The sequence below is a fragment of the Cryptotermes secundus genome, unplaced genomic scaffold (genome assembly GCF_002891405.2).
Source record: "Cryptotermes secundus unplaced genomic scaffold, Csec_1.0 scaffold28, whole genome shotgun sequence".
NCBI lineage: Eukaryota > Metazoa > Arthropoda > Insecta > Blattodea > Kalotermitidae > Cryptotermes > Cryptotermes secundus.
The window spans coordinates 140,028-163,367 of NW_019736391.1; the positions used below are offsets into that span (position 1 = coordinate 140,028).

Below are 23,340 nucleotides of genomic sequence, written 5' to 3' on the forward strand. Positions count from 1 at the left end.
GGGCGGATAGAAGTGACAAGAAGACGAGGAAGAAGACGTAAGAAGATGCTGGATGACCTTGGGGACAGAAGAGGATACTGTCATTTGAAGGAGAAAGCTCTAGATCGCATTAAGTGGAGGAATTGTTTTGAAAGAGACTGTGGACCTGTCGTCTTGACAGATTACTGATGATGATGAATATATCTCCGCCTATAATGCAACTTATAATTGCCCCTTTTCTTTCTCACGACATGTTTCGGCCGTAAACGGCCATCATTAGGTGTCTCTAATTCGCCAAAACTGTCGCACTGTACAATATTATAATGTGTATACTTCATTTCCAAGCATTTTAAATTTATGTTCATCCGAAAGAGTGGGAAACAACATTTTACAAGCATGCAAATCGAAGTGGCAATATCTTTGATAGTTACCGTTTTAAAACCATACTGGACTGACACAAGTTTTCCAATTTTACAATAAAAATTCTAGAAATAAAATCTCTTTTATATTAATAAAACTATTGTTATTCTGGGAATTATCCATCATCCTGTTTTTATTTAAAAACTATGAAATATCAGATCATTGATTTATAATACCAACAGTTTCCCTTTTAACAATTTGATTCTATAATTTTATCTTATATTTTAGTCGGAGTCTGATTTTATTTTCTCCAGTCCTTACATATGCATGGCCATAGGTGTTAGGCCTCATGCATGTGGGGGTTTAAGCTAGGAAACTACACCTCAACAAAAAACCAGGAAACATAACCATAAACAAAATATCCAATACGCAAAACTTTCTAATATAGAACATTCCATCCATATGTAAGAACTTTTACATACAAGACTAATAGCAGAGGATTCATTGCGATACACAGTCTAGTAACGAACATGGATGCGTTTTACTGTTTATATACGACTGATGATGGCCGTAAATGATCAAAACATATAGCAAAAGATAACATTTTAATAAACTAACTCATTTTATTGACAATTTTTTTATATGAATTATTTATTAAAAATATATATAATTCTTTGCGTTTGACTGACGCATTGACATAATCCTGCTTACCGATTCTGGTTTCTGGAGATGGGGACTAACTGAAGAGGCTTTCAACCTGAGGGTTCGGAAGACAATTTTGTTTTAATAAAGAACAGGAAGATGGATAATTGTGGAATCCATCATATCGTAGGAGAAGGAACTGTATGATCGTACAGATCTGTATTGGGACAGTGGAGTTAAGGAGGTTAGAACGAGCCCAAAAATTATCTCAGACGGTGAGAAAATAAATGTGCAGAGAATATTTGTGGGGAAACAACTTGGAGATCGGGCTCTCAGAAGATTATGATAAAATTTTAGACGAATTTTTGGAAGTACTTTTAAATAATACGAGAATGACATAACGAGGATGGAATTCTCTTTAGTGAATGACTTTGATCCCGAATAAATTTAAGTTCTTGGAGTCAGATGCAAATCGCGGAACAAGGATATCTAGTTTATTTCTGGTGCTGTTAATATCCCGACATGTACAAATCTCAAGAGACTAGTCCCATTAGGATGGTCTCATGAAACCGAAACATGCCAAGGTATTAACAACTAATTAAGCACTACGCTATGAAGGCGTATGAGAGTGTGGGTGCATAGATCCATATTTTCTTTACCTCATCACTGGCTGGAAGTGGGTGGTTAGCGTCAGGCCCTGGCCGATTTACCCCTGTAACCTATTGGATAGGAGGTTGTGGGGATCCCAGAGCTGGTCTACACGACTCGGAGAAGATTCTTGACCCTACCAGGGGTCGAAATCCGACCTCTCGGTCGTCAAGCTCCTAGCAAGTCGCTATATCGACTGCGCTATGAAATCAATTAGACCTGTTTAAATTGTGATTTATAGATGGCTCTGATATACGTATATAGTATACCGGAAAATAGGCACTATCAAAATACGTGTATCTTGGAATTGTTTTTCCCCTTATTTCGTGAAAATATTAATTGCCGCCCACTGCTTGAAAATTCGTGGCGATGTCCTTGCGCTATCAGTTTCTTGGATCAGTAGTGGAATGAAGATTTAAATATTAAGATTTCCTTTAATTTCATCAAATTTTTGTGTTATTTTTTATCCAGCATATTATTAATGTGATTAATGCATATCAGCAAGAAAGTATTTTGTTAGTTCTCCCTCCCAGACTGTAATACTGAGCGACAGAACGGGGATTTCCCGAGTAAAGCGACACTCAACCAAGCGGATTTACTAGTGCAGACGAACAGTTACACCAATGAAGTCTTGTTATTTTAACAGCGTGCTATTTAGACTCGTTTATTTTCGAGTGTTTTCGGGTGGGCTCGTTTATTATTTTGGGAATAAATTTAATTGAAAATAAACATTTTCAATTAACTTTCTTAAACTGTTCTGGGATGCGATGCTGTGTAGCCTGGTAGAAGTTCACCAACGTTTCGCAGTAATGTATTGCCTCCGTTTTCAGGGATAAATAATAAGCTAAACAAGCAACAGCCCCAATACTGCCTAAAACCTTCTTTGCTTATTCTTCAACCCTAAAAATTGGTGTAACCAAACGTCGATCACCTCCTAACGGACTATATGGGGTCAAATCGTCTATGATAACAAACGTAAAAAAATGCAATTTTGTTCATACAATTTTTTTGTATGGTGCTTTTATCGGGTTTGTAGGATTCATAGCTAGCACACAGCTTCCACTTGAGAATAGTTCGGGACAAATTAAATTAAATCAATATTAATAATGTAATTAATAGATCAAAATTGAACGCCAAATGAAGCAGACATCATTCACTTGTATTTAACACATAACTATGAGTCACTCTTGGAAAAAGAGGGGTCTGTGTGCACACTTCAAATTGTCACGTGTTCTGCAATTATTTTGCTGTTAACTTTCCCCTCACGTTTCTACACGAAACACACGACCTACCAGTGCCTGACCCGGTACGTGTTGGAAGCCTGATAAACTCATTTCCATTACAAAATACGTACATGATTCGTGTACAGTCAGCATCATTTACACAGGTTTTTAACCATCCTACTAATTACATAGGCGGTAATACCAAACTAATCTAAATTCTGTGGTACTTTTGCTTTTCAACCTTCGTAAACATACTACTAATTAAATTCACTGTCAATTTAATTAATTATTTATTTTTTATTTAAACTTAATTCTACGATGCAGAACATTCTTTAAGGCGCTGAATAATATTGTTGGAAAATGTCCTGATTGTAGGGAACTTCCACCATACGACGATTCTGAGCCGACTGAACCCACTCTGTAATTTCACACACTATTTCTTAAAGACAAATTATAATAGTACGCTCCAATATTAGGCCAAGTGTTCCGAGTAGTCTTGGTGTGCCGCAAACCGGTATGCCTCAAGTCATGTAACAGTCAAGACACGATGTCAGCATCATGATTCAGACCGGTGTGCGACGGTTTTCATAATCGCATTCGTTTCAACTGTGCTTCTTTCTTTGCGTCATGTCGCAGACATCGTGTCTTGACTGTTACATGTCTTGACGGATGCCGGTTTGCGGCCTACCTTAAGCATTTGAGTTACTTTTATCAATTTTAATACAATTCCTGACAATATTTTACAAAAGATACATATGATTCAACACGTTTAAACGTGTGTTTTACATGCATAAATATTTCGTTTTACTAATTACAGTCATAATGAAGAATAAAGGCATAAAGAAAGAAATATGCAACATTAATCTGGAATAAGAGATTTCGAATATTTTCAACTAAAGAAGAGTAATATTTCAATGGCATAATTATTTTCACACGTTCCGTTAATCAACTAAAAAACTTACAAATTATTATGCTATCTAATTATGGCCACATACAAACAGTTAAATTTCTCTCACAAAACAAAACAAAAAATTTAAATTCAGACAAATTAACATAGAGAGTGAGCATAAATGATCATTATAATTTCGAACATTTTTTTCTGAAAAATGAGGCAACACAATAGAACCGAATTTTCAGACATTAGGCTGAAGTGTCAAAGTTCCGGATCAAAGCGCGTGCATGCAGTTGCAGTGGTTTACCGTCAGGTGCGCTGTAGTAACAAAATTGCGAAACCTTCGCAAAAAGCGAAGTTTATCCTGCGGTATTATGAAACCAAATGTGTCACACGAGTGTAACGACAGTGCTTGAAGCAACTTGGAGTGGATCCATCTTCTAAGCCATATATTTATGCATTTTATAAACAGTTCTGTGAGGCACGATATTTTCATGCTGCAGAATGTATGGAGGGAACTGGAATTCCAACTTTATGTGCATAAGAATTACAAGTAGCGCATATATCGAACATCGAAGTGGCAAAATAAATTTGAGAGTTGTAATTTCATATCTGTATATTCCGATGTTGTATCTGGCCTTATTCCTTCAACATATATTTTCGAAATTGTAAAGATGACCTGTGCTCACTCTGTGTTACGCGGGCAAAAATCTGCAAGCAACAAATATAGCGATGCCCATTAGGACTCGGCAAAAATATTGTTTATTTTTCTCAAAACCGTGCAAAATTAAAATTAAAATCCAATACACAACAGAAACTGGAGTGGATCCATCTTCTAAGCCATATATTTATGCATTTTATAAACAGTTCTGTGAGGCACGATATTTTCATGCTGCAGAATGTATGGAGGGAACTGGAATTCCAACTTTATGTGCATAAGAATTACAAGTAGCGCATATATCGAACATCGAAGTGGCAAAATAAATTTGAGAGTTGTAATTTCATATCTGTATATTCCGATGTTGTATCTGGCCTTATTCCTTCAACATATATTTTCGAAATTGTAAAGATGACCTGTGCTCACTCTGTGTTACGCGGGCAAAAATCTGCAAGCAACAAATATAGCGATGCCCATTAGGACTCGGCAAAAATATTGTTTATTTTTCTCAAAACCGTGCAAAATTAAAATTAAAATCCAATACACAACAGATTATATACATGGAAATAAGTACGAAACATCTCAAGGCGTATACATCTTGAAGTCATTCGATGGGAATTTCCGTTCGTATAATAAGGCACTGAGACTGAATGAGAGTACTGGGAAGATACAAACGTAGGTTGAAGTATAATATTAAAGTGGATATTACAGAAATAGATGTAATCATCCAGCTCAGGAGAGGGAGAAACGGCGGGCCCTTTTCAATATGCTAATGAGCCTCCCGGTCGTTTATCCAGAGGATCCGTCCAGGTCCGAGGCTTTGTGAACATTTTCGTAACTGAATTAGAATGATGAAGTCAAGGAGAATGAGGTGGGCAGGGTATGTAGCACGAATGGGAGACACTAGGTGGGAAAGCCGGAAAGAGACCACTGGGAAGCCCAAGGCAATATTAAAATGGATCTTAGAGAGATAGGATGGGATGGTATGGGTTGGATTGATCTGGCTCAGGATAGGGACCAGTGGAGGACGCTTGTGAACACCTTAATGAACCTTCAGGTTCCATAAAATGCTGGGAAATTCTTGAGTAGCTGCAGAACTGGCGTCTCCTCAAGAAGGGCTCGGCTCCATAAGTAAGTAAGCAATGAGCATCGCGGTTCCGTAAACTATTGGGAAATCCTTGAGTAGCTTAGTGACCGGTGGTTTCTGAAGAAGGCCTCGGCTCCACGGAATTACTTGGTTATAATTTGCCATTGCATGACTCGCACACTGTCCATTTACACAAACGCCATGAAGACTGAAGGCACTTTTACTGTAGGACGAGTGTTTATATTTTCTGCCGACAGATGTCACTATCCTGTTCTTCCAACAAAAGATTTATTGCTGTTTACACAATGTTATCTAATTAAAATCTATGTCAGAATCTATCTTCCCGTAGTCACATGGTTAATTCCAGCAAGAGGAAGCAACATCTGAGAAGCAAAAACTGACACCAACATGAAAATTGAAGTGAAAACGTGTCAGAAGAAACAATGCACTGACATCCATGAACAGCGAAGAGAAAACGCATCCTGCTCTGTGCTAAGTGTCTGAGCACCCTAGCGGACTATGCATAAATATAATTTACAGTGCCTTGTGAACATGCCACCTGACCAACATTTGCAGCACGAAAAAACTATACAGCTCTTCACACACAACTACTTAAAGCAGACATGCTCTGGGTCTAACCGGCGGGTGCACATCGCCAAAACAGGATCAAGCATTATGTTCTTTAACGCGTATAAATCTGACACGTTACCTTGAAATCAGGGTCCGGAGACATCCGTTTGAACGACCCAACTATATAAAGATTCCCTGTACCCGTATCCACCATCTTGGCTTGTGTACTGTACCTGAAACAAATTATAAATATTAATAATGAAGAAATACAAACTATCACGCATAAGATGTAGCAGTTATAACTCAATTCATTGCATAAATCATGCCTCAAATGTTTCGCTCCTGTAGGACCATCATCAGAGGCTTACGAGTTTAAAAGATTTGTTTTGTATGCATTAATTTCTAGCAGCAATATTTACATCTAAGTACCTTCATAATTGTGAGTTAGAGAGTTAATGTCTATGTAGAGATTTTGGGCGGTTTGCATAAGTCTACACTCCACAGTTTGTCTACATATTTATACCTAAGCAAGAACCTTCTACACTCTAAATTATGAAGGTATTTAAGTGTAGTTACAAGTATTTCGACATCCACTACCATATCGCTATTGGACTATATGTGTATATGTGTGTATATAGTATTGTCAAGTGTTTGGGTGATTTATAAGACGGGTTGTGGATTGGATGATTGGTTGTATTGCACTTTATAGATTCACACAACTCGGGACTACAGGCAATACAGCGCTATCGCTGTTCTACACACTTTGCAGTTCACCGTTACACACACATTACGACTCTCTGTCATCACTAGTCGTATCCTGGCAACGGATTTATCACAGTCTCACTGTAACTTAAAATCACACATGAAGTCTTCTTTGCACAGTCCGATTCACTTCCTACCACTATTCTCGACTAAATTCAATTCCCTGCTCCAAAACACATGACCTGGCAGGCTGGCGTCTTGAAACGCGACTCGACTAGACCCGACCACCCTCGACTACTGTTCTTTACTCTGTATGCTGCCGAACACTTCTTTATCATCACTTTTCACGCACCCGATGGAAAACACAATCTTATATTGTTAAGAAGTCGTGTTTAGTGCTCCGTTTCCTAGTAATGGGCGTCCTATTGTCGAGCGCGTTTGCTTAGCGGGAATGTGTTTACCGAGTCTTTGCCTAGCAGTAAGTCTATACATCACAATATATATATATATATATATATATGCGCGTATTTTATACAAGTGACCAAGCTAACATTCAACAATATATGTATATATACATATATATGTATTGTGTACTTGCTTACTTATGGAGCTGAGCCCTTCTGGAGGAGCCGCCAATTCTGCAGCTACTCAAGAATTTCCCAGCATTTTATGGAAACCGCAGGTTCATTACCGTGTTGACAAGAGTCCTTCACTGGTCCCTATCCTGAGCCAGATCTACCAAATCCATACCACTCCATCCGATCTCTCTAAGATCTATTATAATATTGTCCACCCAACTACGCCTTGGTCTTCCCTGTTGTCTCTTTCCTTCTGGCTTTCCCACCAATATCCTACACGCACTCCTCGTCTCTCCCATTCGTGCTATATGACCTGCCCCCTTCATCCTCCTTGACTTGATAATAGCTTATGCAAAAAGGCTCCACTAAATAAACCGAGAAATAAATTAAAGGTATTCCTGAACAATATTTTCTACGAAAATGTGTACAGAAGTACACACGCATATATAGACGCAAAGAGCTTTGAGAAGTACATTTTATATAAACTGTAGATACAGTGTGTTTCAGACAGAAGGTCACTGACTCAAATCTTGCTGTTGTATTCGTAAGGAACGTATTGAATATTGTGGAATTCACGTGGACGTTACAGTCTCATGTCTCGGGGTGGGGATGGGGGGGGGGAATTCAGAACCGTAAAAGAGAAACAGTGGGCTTGTTCACTGCAGCGATAGATATAAGTGACACTCACAGAAGACGGGCACTGCCATAAGATGAAGCTATAAAACTGCAAAGATAAGAAAGCGACCATGAAGCATGAGCACATAGATTTTCCTTAAATTTTACCGGCCAGAACAATCAAGTACGTGGAAGAAGTGCCTACAGGAGATTTCCTTGAAGGGCGAAATGTCCTGTCATACTGTTATCATACACTCTTCAGTATGACGTCATATTGCCGCGCCATAGCTCAAGCGGTTAGTCACTGGCTTCCCACAGCGGCGGCCCGGGTTCGATTCTGGGTCTGCTCAAGTGGGATTTGTGGTGGACAAAGTGTCGCTGGGGCGGGTTTTCTACGAGTATTTCAGTTTCCCCTGCCAATCTTCATTCCACCTATTGCTCCACAATCGCCCTCACCTTTCATCTGGGGCTGGTACAATAGGCCAGAAGTGGCCGCAGTACAAGGGACTTAGTCCCACCCCACTAGCAATAAAAAAAATGACGTCATATTGTTAAATGTAAAGGAGGAAAGTATTATTGTGGAATATGAAATACGTATGGTATGGACATATGCCGCTGTGGCATATTCTTAAACACTATCCCAGCATTCGCCTGTAGGACTAGAGTAGATTCGCTAGAAGTTCCAGCCACGAGAGCCAGGCCTCCGTAACAGAAGCCGGAACCGCTGGAACCAGAAGATGAAGCAGAGAAATTCCTTGTTCTCTTGCTTCTATTTTTCAAAGTCGCATTTACAGCAAAATGTCACTGAAATAACGTCTTGAGTATTGTCAGAAAATTATTATTTTTTTTATTTTACAATGCTATATCCAGTGTCAGATTTAAGGGGGACTGACCGTGGAGGTTGGCACGGATTTTCTGCGAAACAGAAATAGAGTCTACAGATTTTATTGCGACGTTTGCTCCTTTAAAATCATGAAAACATTAATTAGTACTTCTAGTTATAAGAAATAGCACAAAAGGAAGACGTGACATAAAATAATCTGTTGTTACTCTTAAAGGCCTCCAAATTTCAATTGATCAGGGGCCCCCACGACTGTGAATCGTGCCCCGACTCAAACAGCAGAGGTTGTCACTATATGGTGACTGCGAACGATAGATTTGCGAGGGCCGAAAGCTGCTAAATCTATTTTAATTAAATATGTACTCATATGTGCGGAGAATCTTAGGAAAACCACAAAGAGCATCAATAAAAACACCAGTGTCGTGGCCGGGATTCGAAATCATGTACCTCGCGAATGTAAGGTAATTTATTTGCCTATGAGGACACAAATATTTCATTTTTATACAGGTTTTGTATCCATGACGATCCGCTGGCTTCGCGAAGTCCGTCCATCTTCCTCCCCCCACCCCTTCTTCTATTTACATGTAAATTCTTTCTGTGTGGGATGGAGCTTAGTATTCAGAATTCTCTTTTCCTCTTTTTCTTCTTTGAGGCTATGGGCATGTTTCCTCTACTGCGTGAAAGTCGCCATCTTCTGTGCGGTCTCCCAGGACTCCTTCTCCCTTTGTTTTCTTTATTCGTAAAACGGGACCGTGTGCTGTTCAGAACATGTGGTTCTTCTGTTCTGTCCGTGTACCCACCATCCGTTCTACTGTTCCCTTGACAATGTATTCATGTCTTTCGTCTCCCCTTTTCACACGGTGAAACCTCGATTTGCTTATCACAATTCTTAATACTACTGCAATAATTTCTATTGCTTCCAATATTTGTTTCTCTTTATGGTACGTGCTCTATTTTCATCTGCGCAGACAAGAATGAACCTCGTAAGAGTTCTGCTCACAATTAACTAAAACAATTCATCGATAAAATAAAAGTTACTCATGTGGCTAAGGAACACTCCATGAAGGATTATTGGTGTGCAGGGAAAATTTTCTAAACATCTGCTACAGACGGGTATGAGTGGTCAGTTTCACAAGCCAGCATTTCAAAGCCCAGAGAGAGGCCCTGTAATATGCATCGCATAGCCCAGCGCCTGGGCTTCCTGTCACAAAAACTATACTTCACTGGATATGTGATAAAATGTCAGCGTCTTTTGAATAGGGCAAGATTTATACTATATTTCTTTTAGCAAAGTTATGAATATATGCACATAAGCCATTGTAAACCGATATATTGGTGGTGGTGGTGGTGGTGGTAGTAATAATAGTAGAAGTAGTAGCATTAGTAGCAGTAATAGTAGCAGCAGAGGTAACAGCATTAGTAGTAGTAGCAGCAGCAGCAGTAGTACTAATTTAATAAATAATAATAATAATAATGCAATTCTTCATTTATTTATGTGCTTGGCCTAAAGGCCCATTATAAGGTAAGCACGAGTAAAGAGACAAGGGAAACAGACACATACACACAAACATGAGACAACATAAGACATATTCTTCCTTTGGACAAGAGTAACAGATCAGTAAAAGCAACCGAGCAACCATTGTGAGGTGACAGTAAATACGTACAGATTTCTGTTGTACAAATAAACAGTTAATATTTATACTATTATAAAATGTTATTTAAAACGGCTTGAATTCAAATATGTGAACATCTCTACAAAATACTGTAGCTGATGCACTTCTAATAGAAGGACCATTTTCAATTGAAAAACAGATATTGAACAAAAAAGTCTCTGAAATACCGAACAGGACATGCTCCTAAAGAGGATGGAAGAATTAAAAATAATTTCAATAAGAAAGAGTGAATCCTCTTACTTTTACTTTGCAATTTTAACTGACCTAAAGCATAAGTATGACTGTAAAGGTTCGGCCACACAGAGCACTACGCTATGTTCGCTACGTACGCTACGTATGCTGTGTACACTCTGCGACGCAGGTAACATAGCGTACGTAACGTACGGAAGTCTGTGTGGCCAGTCACATTGGCAATAAAGGGAGATATTTTTCTGTTCGTATAGAGAACATAGCGTAGCGCTCTGTGAGGCCGAACCTTAATGGACATAAAGAGAGAAATTGTTAGAACAGAGGGCTGTAAAATTCTGCTGTGTGCGCTCCAGTTTGTTGACGTCAGTGAAGGTAATAGAATTCCACACACCAGACGCGGAGTCAATATGAATCTAGTTAGGGTAAAATATAATAATAATCCTTTTATTTCTATAATTTTATTGCTTTCCTTCTCTCGCGAACTTATTATAATTTGCTGTTTATTTTCCTTCTGTGCCTTTACTCTTCTCCTTTTTTAATTTCACGACCTTAAAGTTTCAGCATTCCTGTCCCTTTATATGATTGCTTCATCTTCCTGCCCTACATTTACTTTTAGAATCTGCTTCAACATGCGATACGTAAGAAACACAATGAAGAACAAGCAGCCACCCTTGAATCAACATCAGAATTTTATTTTTGCCAATGAAGAACTCACGCCTCCGTCCACCCGGCTGTTGGAATGTAGTCCAGAATAATTAATTTGCGAAACTAAATCACTTCATGGTACTCTGAGAGCTCGGTATGCTAGGAATCAAGAGACAATCAAGAGCTCTTGTATTGCCGATAAGTACTTGAAACTGTACACTCGACGCATGCGCAGGCTTTCTGACAACAGCATCATGAAACGTGATTGAGCAAAAGTACCAACTTACTGAAGCATACACAAACTGAGGCACTGACCATACGGTTATTACGAATACTGTATTTAACTAAGTATGCAGAGATTGGAGGATAATATTAAAATTGATACCGAAAAAATGACATGGGAATGCATGGAGTGGATTCGTGTGGCTGAGATTACGGACCAGTGGGAGGCTGTTTTGTTGTTAAGACAGTAAGAAAACATTGCGAAAAACTGGGCACAGATATTGGGCTTGGATATTACTGATTTATTTATACTTTGTCCTAATATTAACTACTATTTTGTAGCAAACCAGGCCAAAATGTCACAGTGTGTAACATAATGGGGTAGAGGTGAAGCTGTAATTTCAGAAGTTCGAGGATTGCAGCGAAAGAGACACTTGCAGGAATTGTATCGACATTGAGGTATCCGTGGCTAAGATCACGGGCAGGCGAAAGCTCAAATTCAAACAATTCTGCAACAAAGACTGACGCTTACTAAGAAAATGGGATATGGACCCCCGGTTCATTGAGCAACTAAGTTCAAGAAGGGAAGCACCTCCATGTTTTTTATATTTGTTCATAATAATGTTTACTGAACTTAAATAGAATCTTCATAAAAAGAGTTTCGCTGTTTGAATGTAACTGAATATGATAAGAGAATGAGAAATGAGTTTAGGAGTGCAATGTGGATATAATTTTGGTCTATTAATCCGATTTAATCTTTCTGAAACTTCGTGCACATCCAGTCTGCAGTTAAGGTATTGTGACATGACAGAACATTTTAGAAAGAGACGTCATCCTTTGCTAGGCAATGACATAGTAAACACTCATACGTCAACAAACGAGCAAGCTAGGCAACAAATAACAATCGCAGAACTAATACAGCGAGGAATAAGAGGAAACCAGTCAGCTGTGAGCCAAATGTCATCCAGTGAGGACAAGAGTACTTAAGCAGTCGAGTATCCTTTGTCAGAAGCCGCCACTTAACAACGACTAGGGAAGACGTAACAGAGGAAACTTTATATGTGCTGCAGTAAAGGGATCTGTAAGGTATGTAGATCAGTGATACTGTTATAGTTACTCGTAGTTACGAGTGGCAAGTGTACAGTAAACCCAATGTTCAATACATCCCCGTGTCTATACACTAACAAGTGACAGTACCTTCCGGCGACAGCAGCTACCGCTGCTATTCCTTCTAACGTTGGTGGTGACGTCAGTTTTGAGGAATGCATTACGTCCTTACATAATGTCAACAAGAAATCGAATGGTATAATATCCGGTGAATGGGAAGGCTAGGAACAGTCATTTCTTCTCCATCCAGCCACTTGTTCAGAAATCTGAAAACCAATGATTGCCGCACGGCGTTACTGAGCTGTGGGGGTGCGCAGTCGTGCCGGAATTTGGTGGTAAGTACTGAAATGTACTGACCAAACCCACGTTACTGCTCATTGTTTTTGCTCTATAAATAGAAATGAACCTGTTTGTTGTGCTGACGGCTGTATAATAATATTATATAGAAACGGCCGCGCGGTCTGAGGCATGGAACGTCTTCGCCCGCTCGAACTCTGGGAAAGTAGGTTCGAATCCCACTCGAGGCATAGATGTCTGTGTGTGTGTGTTTTTTATTCTGTTTTTGTGATGTTAAACCGCTCTGTGGTCTAGTGGTCAGAGTTCCTGGCTACGCATCCGAAGGTCCCGGGTTCGATTCCCGGCGCTACCAGATTGTATGAGAAGTAGCGGGTCTGGAACGGGGTCCACTCAGCCTCGTGATGATAATTGAGGAGATATTTCAAGGAATTAGCGGCTCCGGTCTAGAGAACCGAAATTAACGGCCTTGGGGATTCGTTGCACTGACCACGCGACACCCTCTGTCCCCAAAAGTTGGCACTAACTTCGCCGACAAGCGGCGGTCGCTCGGTTAATATAGTTCGCTTACGGACTACAGGCCACAGAAATTTTGATATCCTGTGTGTAGGTAGCTGACTTGCAACAGGCTGATCTCCCTTCCAAGGAATCTTACCGACAATGCATAAATTAAGAAACTGAAAAATGGGCCAAGATCCACAAGGACTGTAGAGCCATAGAGAGACAGTTAATAGTAAAATATAGAGAAGGCCTGTTACTTTAGCGCTTATTATTGCACGGAAGACATTCAGAGTAAAGAGTATCATTTTCATTATCTCGGTGTCACAGTTGATAAGTATGCAAAGCTATAAATGTTGGTGTTCTAATCCAAGCACAAAATAGTTACAACAAAAGATGAAGTGAGGCCAATCACGGTAGCCGAGCGGTCTAAGGCATGTACTGTTTTCTCTTGCTTGGAAACCGGGATCGTGGGTTCGAATCCCACTCAGGGCATGGATGTTTAGTTTGTGTGTGTGCGTTTAACTGTGTTTGTGTACAGGTAGAGGTCTTGCGACGAGCTGATCACCCGCCCAAGGAGTCCTACCTAATGTGTAAGATCTAGAAAAACCGAAGTGAACGGAGAAGTTCATGGAGGTAGGCCTAGGCCCACTGGGGCTGTAGTGCCAAGGAAAAAAAAAGATGAAATTAATAATTACTTTCATGCTTTCTATTTAACATGTTATGATTTTTAGTTGGACTTCGTTTGATGTATGGATCTCACGGTGGTGACTATTAACATTACGTTATGAAGAGAGTCCGGTATCTCGGAGCAACATAAAAGAGTGGAAGAGTAAAACAAGGAAGACATCACGTAAGCTTAGCGCCCGCTTCTGCTGTTCTATTGCTTGGCTTGGCCTATGAGTTTAAGCAGGAGCGTTACGTTTCGACCCTGCAATTATGATGGTAACATAAAGCAAAGCTGTTCTTGTAGTTATGTTAATTTGTGCACCCCTACATTGAGAGTTAGATTGAGTATAGGAAGCAACAAACTTGCGCCCTTGCAAATTAAGAGACCAGTATAAACGCAATCCTTACTTGTACATGTAATTATGTAAATATGTGCACCCCTACATCGGAACTTGGGGTGAGAATGGAAAATGCCAAGCTTTCTTGCCAATGTCACATGAAACATGTGAGGCTAGATCTTCCGCGAAGTGAGGTGATACGCTGCGATGTAGCACAATCATTTGCTTCCTGTCACATACTTTTCATTTGCACACACGTCGGTGCTATGAAACCTCATCAACACATCTAACATAAAGTTTATAATTTCCACCATAACTGCTCGTTATGAAATAACTGAGAATATGGAAGCGAAGTGTGAAGTAAATCCAAGCTTTCAGTAAAGGATTGCAACAGGAACTCTAAACACTGAATTTGTTACCGTTTGGAATTTACTGCCTTTGCTTGAAACTGAACACCAGTGACGTAAGTATCTTATCTTTCTGCAAAAGCAATGATCAACACACGAAAAGGAGGATTTCAGAACTTCTTATCTTGTGTACTCCTGGTTACTGTCAAGTATTATACTGTGACATGACGACTGAACACCGGAAATGTGCAGTCAGAGAAACGTCATAGAGACGTCCATTGCTAGACAACGGCTCGCTAAACACGATTCCGCAGCAACGGATAAGCACATAATAAAAGAGAAACTGTTGGCGGTAGTGAACTCTATTCGGTCCATTCAGAAGTTATACGGGAAAGACACTTGAGAAGGTTCAGTGAGTTCAGTAACTGTGTTCATAAATTGTAAGAAAATGAGCCAGGAGAACGGGAATGTGGCGAGTCCTCGACAGCAGACTGATTATAAAGGAAGGACACGTGAGGACGCTCAATCAGTTCAGTAACTGTTCAGAAATTGTAAGAGAATTGAGACATGGAGCGAGTACTCTGCAGTAGATCGATTGTGAGCTGCTGTAATTGATTGTAATCATCCAATGCAGAAGCCGTTATTATTAGCCACGGAACGACGGACATGTGACAAAAAGAAACATTTTTTTTTAATTTTAATTCGCTTAGTGGGGGGTGGAGTCCAACTGGATCCAATCGGCACGGCGGCCACTGATTGGCCTATTGTAGCTTGCCCCGGTTCATTATGATGATGGAGAATTTGATGGAATGAAGATTGGCAGGAGAAACCGAAGAACTCTGAGAAAACCCGCCCCCAGCGCCACTTTGTCCACCATAAATCCCACTTAACCAGACCCGGGATCGAACTCTGGCCGCCGCGGTGGGAAGGCAGCGACTAACCGCTTGAGCTATGGCGCGGCCATAAAAAGAATGCATTGTTCAGGCTTCATTTCAAATATAAATTTCGGTGGCCCAGGTAGCTGAGTATAAGAAATCAGATTCCCAACCCGAAGTCGAGGGTTTTAATCTCTGCTCATTTTTTATTCTTATATGTTATTTTTTCGTATTTTCAAAAAGAAAATCTATATTATTCCAGAACTTTCTAGAGAATTCCAGTTTTGGAAATTCCAACTTAACTTCCCGTCTTTTTTAATGCAGACTTCCGCCCAGCTCTCATATGAAAGGGGACCGTTTGGATACGGTCCTCAGTCTTTCCAACGTCATCTCGCTTCAATGTAAGCTCTCATCAGCAGTGGAACGCTGCTCGCACTCTTTCCTATTACTTTTAACAAAATTTGTGTTTCCCCATTTTCTGTCAAACACCCGGAGATATTGACAAAGTAAAGTTTTCGTATTTACTTTCAGGTACAGCAATACGCTTCTCTATATGAATCGCCGTTCTATATCGGCAACTTCTCTGGCAAGCGTGTCATACAGGATATCTAAACAATGGGAGTGAGGCGCTCTCTCACATAAAGGAAAGCAGAATAGACATCAGGGACCCGGAGGCACAGCACATGTGGGGAAGAGTTTACAAAATTCACGACACGTATTAATGCACTCCCACGAGAAATGTAACGTTTGATCAAAGGCGAGAGCCGTGAAACCGCTGCACCATTTCTAAACGCAGGAGTAAATAAGGAACTCCGTATGACAGTGTGAACATATGCAAACATTCATGTGAATACACCATATTGTTAAATACTCTCGGGGAGTGAGTTAAATTACTAACACGTGATTTATATATCAGTATTATTGTTACAGTGCGTGCACAGGTACCTCTGCAGTGGAGATGCATAGCCAGTGGTTTGAAAAAGATTCTAGCAATATTCATCAAAATTTTTCTCAAGAAGCTGATATTGACTTATTTACACTCATTTGTTGGTTTGTTAAAGGATGTACTGTCAGCTATAAAACTTGAATTGAGAAATTAAAGGATGTGTGAAAAATGATATGGAAGTGGTAGTGGAACATTTATCCCCACCAATGGTGTCTCCACCTTATCATGGTGGTGGGGTCTGAGCGCTCCTGAGATCCTGAGAGCTATGCGGGCGGTAGCGTAGCTACTGGTAGGGTCGCCCGTGCCGGACAAGTCAAGGGGTAGGAATCAGACAAAGAGGGACACCTTGGTCCTCCAGGTTGGGTGCTGGGCGTGGGGCTAACGACCTTACACCGTAAAAACTAAATTGTTCAGAAACCAGACAATCAGCCTCGGATGGATGGACTGAACGAAAATCGACACGAGCGAAGGAGCTGAGACGGTTGGAGGATGTGCATGAGATCTCCGTAAAATGAAAGTGAAAGGACGAGGAGGATATACGAAGAATAGAGAGGAATGGAGGCAGATTGTTCAGGAGGTCAAAGCTCACCCCGAGTTTTAAAGCCGAGTGCAGGAAGCAAAGGAAATGAAAGGAAAGGAAAGGAAAGGAAAGAAAAGAAGGAAGAATATTTTTATCACAGTAAATAGCAGTTGGAAACAAAAAATTTACAGGTGTCGTATATGAATTGGGTAAGGTTCGATAGATTGAACGTGAATCATTGGACTTCAATTATGAGGCACGATTTCCATAACAAATTCAAGCTATGAAATAAGTCTTGAATTATATTGCATTAATTTTTTAATAATTTCACCATGGGTGTAGGCAATACATATTTATTTCGAATTCTGGAAAAGATTTTAAACTATTCTTGCGTATTCACTCATTCACTCATGCAGCTGAGCACTTCTTGAAAAGCCGCAAATTGTGCAGCAACTCAAGAATTTCCCAGCATTTTATGGAAAGCGAAAGTTCATTATCGTGTTCACAAGAGCCCTCCACTGGTCCCTATCCTGAGCAAAATCAATCAAATACATACCACCCCATCCTATTTCTCTAAGATCCATTTTAATATTGTTCACCCACATACGTCTTCGTCTTCCCAGTGGTCTCTTTCCTTCCTGATTTACCACCAATATCCTATATGCATTCCTCCTTCCCCCATTCGTGCTACATGCCTTGCCCATCTCATCTTCCTTAACTTAATCATTCTAATTATACGTCTTTCTTTCGTGGGTGTACGCAGTGGAGCAGCCATTGTTAAAACCGGCACTGTGATGGCGTTCTCTTTGTCTGCATTATACTGCCACCTATGGGATACTCTTTATAGCATTTGTAACATGTCTGCCAACTTATAGGACAATGGCGCAATATTTAGAATTTTTATCTCAGTTTTATGGTTTTCATTTGACTCACCTACGTATAATTAGAATTATACTCGTACTTGCAGGAGAGTACAAGTTATGAAGCTCCTCATTACGCAGTTTACTCCAGTCTCCTGTCACTTCATCTCCCTTCGGTCCAAATATTCTCCTCAACATCTTATTCTCAAATACCCTCAGTCTATGTTCCCCCTTGAAATTCAGAGAGTTCTCCGTGATTTTGGTTTAATTTGTGATCACTTTAAAACGCTCTCAGTGCCTGTAGAATTACTGATGAATTTTAAAGGATGTGGAAGGATACGGTCTTGATCGAATGAGGCATTATGCCGGCATTTGCCTAGAAGGGCTGAGGGAGACCACTAGAAATCTCAGCGTACAGGATAGTGTCTCGGGGGGTATTTGAACCAAGCACTTCCCGAATACTGGGCCAGAGTGTTACCGCTAAACCAGTATGTACAGCAGAAAATCACAATGGAGCTGTCAGTTTCTTGTACTCACATTCTGGCCTAATTCACACTTTAGCTTGAGTCTTTTTGGCCCGAAATTTCTGCTCGCTACTTTTGCTTCAAACTCCTTCGGTTCTTTTTCCTTCTTCTTATACTTTGATGGATTAGTCCTCTGACATTTAAAATTAAAAAATGATTCTGAAATTGTGATTCTTACGGACACACGGTAAGACTCCTTTGATGGGGGTTCAGTCTATCGCAAGATCTCTACCTACACAGGACAACATAAACACAGGATAAAATTATACATCCATGCTCGGAGAGGGGTTCAAACCCACGAAGCAAGCGTAAGAGCCGGAGAACATTTCGTTCTTTAGACCGCGCGAGAAGAGTGATCGGTTCCTTATTTTGTAAACTACACAAAAATGGATAGGCAATAAAGCTATATCAATTTTGTCATAGTTCTTGCGCTATTGTGAGAATTATTCATTTCATGTATAGAGGAAAACAGTGTTCTGGTTAGGACGCGTGTTCTCAAACGAGGCAAACTTTCTGCGTCAGTGCCAATGTGGGCGGGTGGGAAGGGAGGGGGGTGAGAGGCAATATGAACGTGACAGCCCAAAGTTGGGTGTGTGGTGCAGGCTGTCAACGGACTATGATATAGGAACATTTTTTCCTCCCTCATAACAACAATAACGTGTATCCATACATGTTGGAAACTGTTCCTCAGAAATATCGCAGGAGTATGTAAGCACCCCAAAATTCATCCTATCAGCTTCAGCTTTTCTGTTTAAACTGAAGTGGAAAGTTTTACTACAGTTTAGAATATACATACAATATTTTAAAACACGCTGCTTTCAGTTTTGTTTAGCTTACACAAGTAACACACTCCATTAGTGGGAATACACATACTAATGGGGAACAAATATGGACGCCGCAAGTGGAAAATAGCCCTGGGTTTGAGAAAGGGTTTTGTTCCCAAACAAATGTATTTTAATGCGAACAACGATAACACAATAGCACTGAAATAAATTGATTTAAGATACAGCGCACTGCGATGGTTTCGAAAAGTGAACAATTGCCTGAAGATGGTCAAGTATGGCCGAAATAATTGACTGTGATTTTAATGTTATTTTAAACTAGGGCGAAAGTGGACAGTTTTAAGCTGCATTAGAGACGGAAGCGAATGAATGAATGATATCTTATGGTTAATTACGTCTATTTGTTATATCTTGAAGATATCAAAGATAATATTAACCAATGAAACTGCATTTTTGTGTATTCTTGTGTATTCTGATATCAGTCAAAATAGCCAATTTTTCATTTTTGATTTTATTTCTTAATAAAGGTAAAGTCTGGGCCGCGCCATAGCTCAAGCGGTTAGTCGCTGGCTTCCCGCCGCGGCGGCCCGGGTTCGATCCCGGGTCTGGTCAAGTGGCACTGGGGCAGGTTTTCTCCGAGTACTTCGGTTTCCCCTGCCAATCTTCATTCCACCAATTACTCCACAATCACACTCATCTATCATCTTGGGCTGGCACAATAGACCAGAAGTGGCCGCAGTAAAAGGGACTTGGTCCCACCCCACTAGCAATAAAAAAAGGAAAAGTTTTCCCTGTTTTTCTAAATAATCACTAAGTCATGAAGGCGTATGCGGTAAAGGATGTATGTATATATCTACGTTCTTTTTGTCTCGGCACTAGTTGGACGGCCGATCACGGTAGCCGAGCGGCCTGAGGCATGTACTGTTCTCGCTCTGTGTTTAGGTAGAGGCCTTGCGACGAGCTGATCACCCGTCTAAGGGGTCCTACCCTCTGTAAAATGAACCAGAACCCAAGGGGGCTGTAGAGCCAGTAAAAACCTAATTGGAGGTGAGTGGTCAGCTTCATGCACTGGCTGCTTTACCCTCGGGAAACAGTCCACGGTACCCATTCGATAGGAGGGTGAACGAGCCCCAGAACCCGTCTCGTCGACGTAGAGAAGAGAAAATTCTCGCCCCCACCAGGACCAGAACTCCGACTCCTCGATATTTTAGCCCGTAGCCAGTCGCTATACAGACTGATCTATCCCGGCTCGTAATATGTACGTATTTATGCTTATAATTTCGTCAAACATAATTTAAGATCTTGGCATTTAGAGGGGAGAAAACAGTTATAATCATTTATTTAACGTAATTATTCCAAGCGGAATATCATGAACACAAGAAACAGGGGTTAAAACAATTGTGACTATCACCTTTTCTTGAATGCCACTTTTGTTATCAGGGCAATTAATGTAGTCAAAACCCGCTTATTTCGCATGGGTTATGCAGGAGATATGAAAATCTCTTGCGCTGCATAAACACGCTACATGCCACAAAAATGGCTACGCAATTAGTTTATTCGCGGGAGAGTGGGACCATTTATAAGGAACCGGATTCCGGCTAGAATCAGCGGCTTAAACTTATGTGCGTCTGCGCATCCCTCTGCGCACCAATCTCTATGAATGTATATGTATATCCTGGCACCCGAACCCTTCTCAACGGCTTACTTCATTCGTTCCTCCCATCGGTTTGTATGCCTGTATGAGTAACCCCTATAGTTGCTAGGCAACGGCTGCATATAGTCCTTACAGCGGCAACGAATACACAAGCAACAATAGAAGAATAGATTGGACGTCTCATCTTTTATGCAATCCATGCCGTATCAAAGAAAAATAGGAGATGAATTCTTCCCGGGACTTCTTGTTTCAAAATAACCGAAATAGGCTAGAAATTATAAAATTTCTATGAACTGTATGAATTATACGTACTTCATGGATATATGAAAACATAATATGTACAGTATTACCTAACGTCTCGTGTCTTCAAGGTTCCGAAACATTCATTAAATTGAATCTGCAGTGGGTTTCACTCGAATTTCTCGTATCCGGTTTAAGGTGTCTTATATTGGAGGCAAAAATATACAGCTGAAACCATCCTCCTGCTGAAGCACCCTCTCAGAAGATGTGAAGTGGAGGTGACGTTCCATTCAAACTTAAGATTCATTACTAACACAAATTTTTAAAGGACCATATAACTATAATTTTCATTGAACATTTTAAGTAGCATCCCGTGCAATTTGCCTAGAGGAATTGAAGAAATTGAAGGTCAGGACGCTGTATCTCCACTTCAAGATCTGCATCAGGGACATCCGTAATACGAAAGAATGCTAACCACACAACTGCTTCATGAAGCGAGAAAATGAGGAAAACAATAAAAAATTGGAGAATAAGCTACAGTAGGAAGTACTTTATATATTATCAGTCCAAGTGACTTTAGTTCTTCTATGCAGGTCAGAGAACCTCAGTTTCACTCTGGAGGATCCTACTGAATGAGGGCCTCACGCAACAAAGGAGGTCACAGAGCAAGAAGACGTGGTAAGATTTATCAAGAAGCACAAAACAATGTTTACACCTGCTGTTGCTGACATCATCTCAGCAGTGACAAGTTGAAGTGCAGACACTTGTAGTGCTGGGAGCAAAATGGGCATACACCTCCCATTACTACGAATTCTTTGATGAAATTCAGAGCATAATTGAAAGCTTGTACTTAACTTCATGGCTCGGACAGTACCTCAAGATTCCCTGCCTCGAATGACAGGATCATAAACAATAATGAGTTGAACAGGATATGCAAGGAAGTGGTCGTGACCTAATTCAAAGTATTATTTTGACATCTGCCTTCAGGAACTGAGGAAACTAAGAAGATCCCAATCTTGATAGTCGATGTCCTGGCCAAGTTTCGAAACGGGCACCTCGCACTAAAAATCCATTAGAAGTTACATAATCCTTGCATTTGTACATGAATCGTTAAATGAAAGAAGAAGAATTCAAGAATCACACAAATTTACAATACATTTCTCTGGTACATGTGGATCAGTGCTAAGAGTGGATTGTGAGTTAAAGAAATTCATCGAGAGAGCGTGTTTCGTGAAGAGAACGACTACACTTGCATCAAAGCACGGCGCCTTTAAGGCGTGTATGAGACATGGCGGTGAAGTCCCATATAATCGAGGTAGCCAACTGGTGAGTTTCGCATTCCAGCAACTTTAACTTCGAAAATTTCACTCGTAACCATCGAATGGGACTCCAAGTGTATCTCAGAGTTAGTTTCGCTGTAGCGTGGACGAGATTAGCCACTGTCAGAAATGAAACCTGACGGCGCTGCATGCAGTAACTACTTCTACTTTTCAAGAAAATTGTTTAAAATGCGTCTTTTGCAATCAAATTGCAACATGAAATTCCAGACTTAGGCTTATAGACTTATTCTTGAACGATACTTATTCCACTTTGGATTCATTCAGCAAAGATTCCTAGGAGCCAGCCTGTATCCCGCTGTTGTCTATATGGCCATTTCAGACGTGGAGCACGGAGTGATATATGATCGACCTATAAGAATTTCTAGCAAAGTTTTGCTAGAAGTGCCTAGAGGATATAGAAAAAAATACTTCTACGAGTATATAAAGCAAAGTGGAAATAAAGAAAACATGGAAGAGAAGCGATTTCTTTTTTAATGTCTTCATAACAACAGAGGTCATTAAATACTTTCATCATTAATTGATGAAATTTCTTGTCAAGCGTACAGATCGTAAAGGCGGGAGTATAGAACCAAGATGGCGTGTCCATAACACGGAAATTCTCCGGCAATAAAATAAACGAACAAAAGAATAATACATAAAACGAAAAAGTTTCTTTCTTATATCATCCGATGTCTTCTGTCTGTGAAGTTATCTTCAGAATCTGACATTGTGTCGCTAGCGGATATCACACACACACACACACACACGCACACGCACACACGCACACACGCACACACACACACACACGCACACACGCGCACACACACACACACACACACACAC

At 40.3% G+C, this 23,340-nt stretch overlaps 1 protein-coding gene across 1 annotated transcript in view; it reads right to left on the reverse strand.

The window, feature by feature from the left end:
- The window catches only part of LOC111869739, a 217,657-nt gene that overhangs the window by 9,196 nt on the left and 185,121 nt on the right, over positions 1 to 23,340 (reverse strand). Inside the window, exon 3 of the mRNA XM_033753545.1 lies at positions 6,199 to 6,292. Coding sequence (XP_033609436.1) covers positions 6,199 to 6,292 — 94 coding nt within the window. The remainder of the gene's footprint in view (positions 1 to 6,198; positions 6,293 to 23,340) is intronic.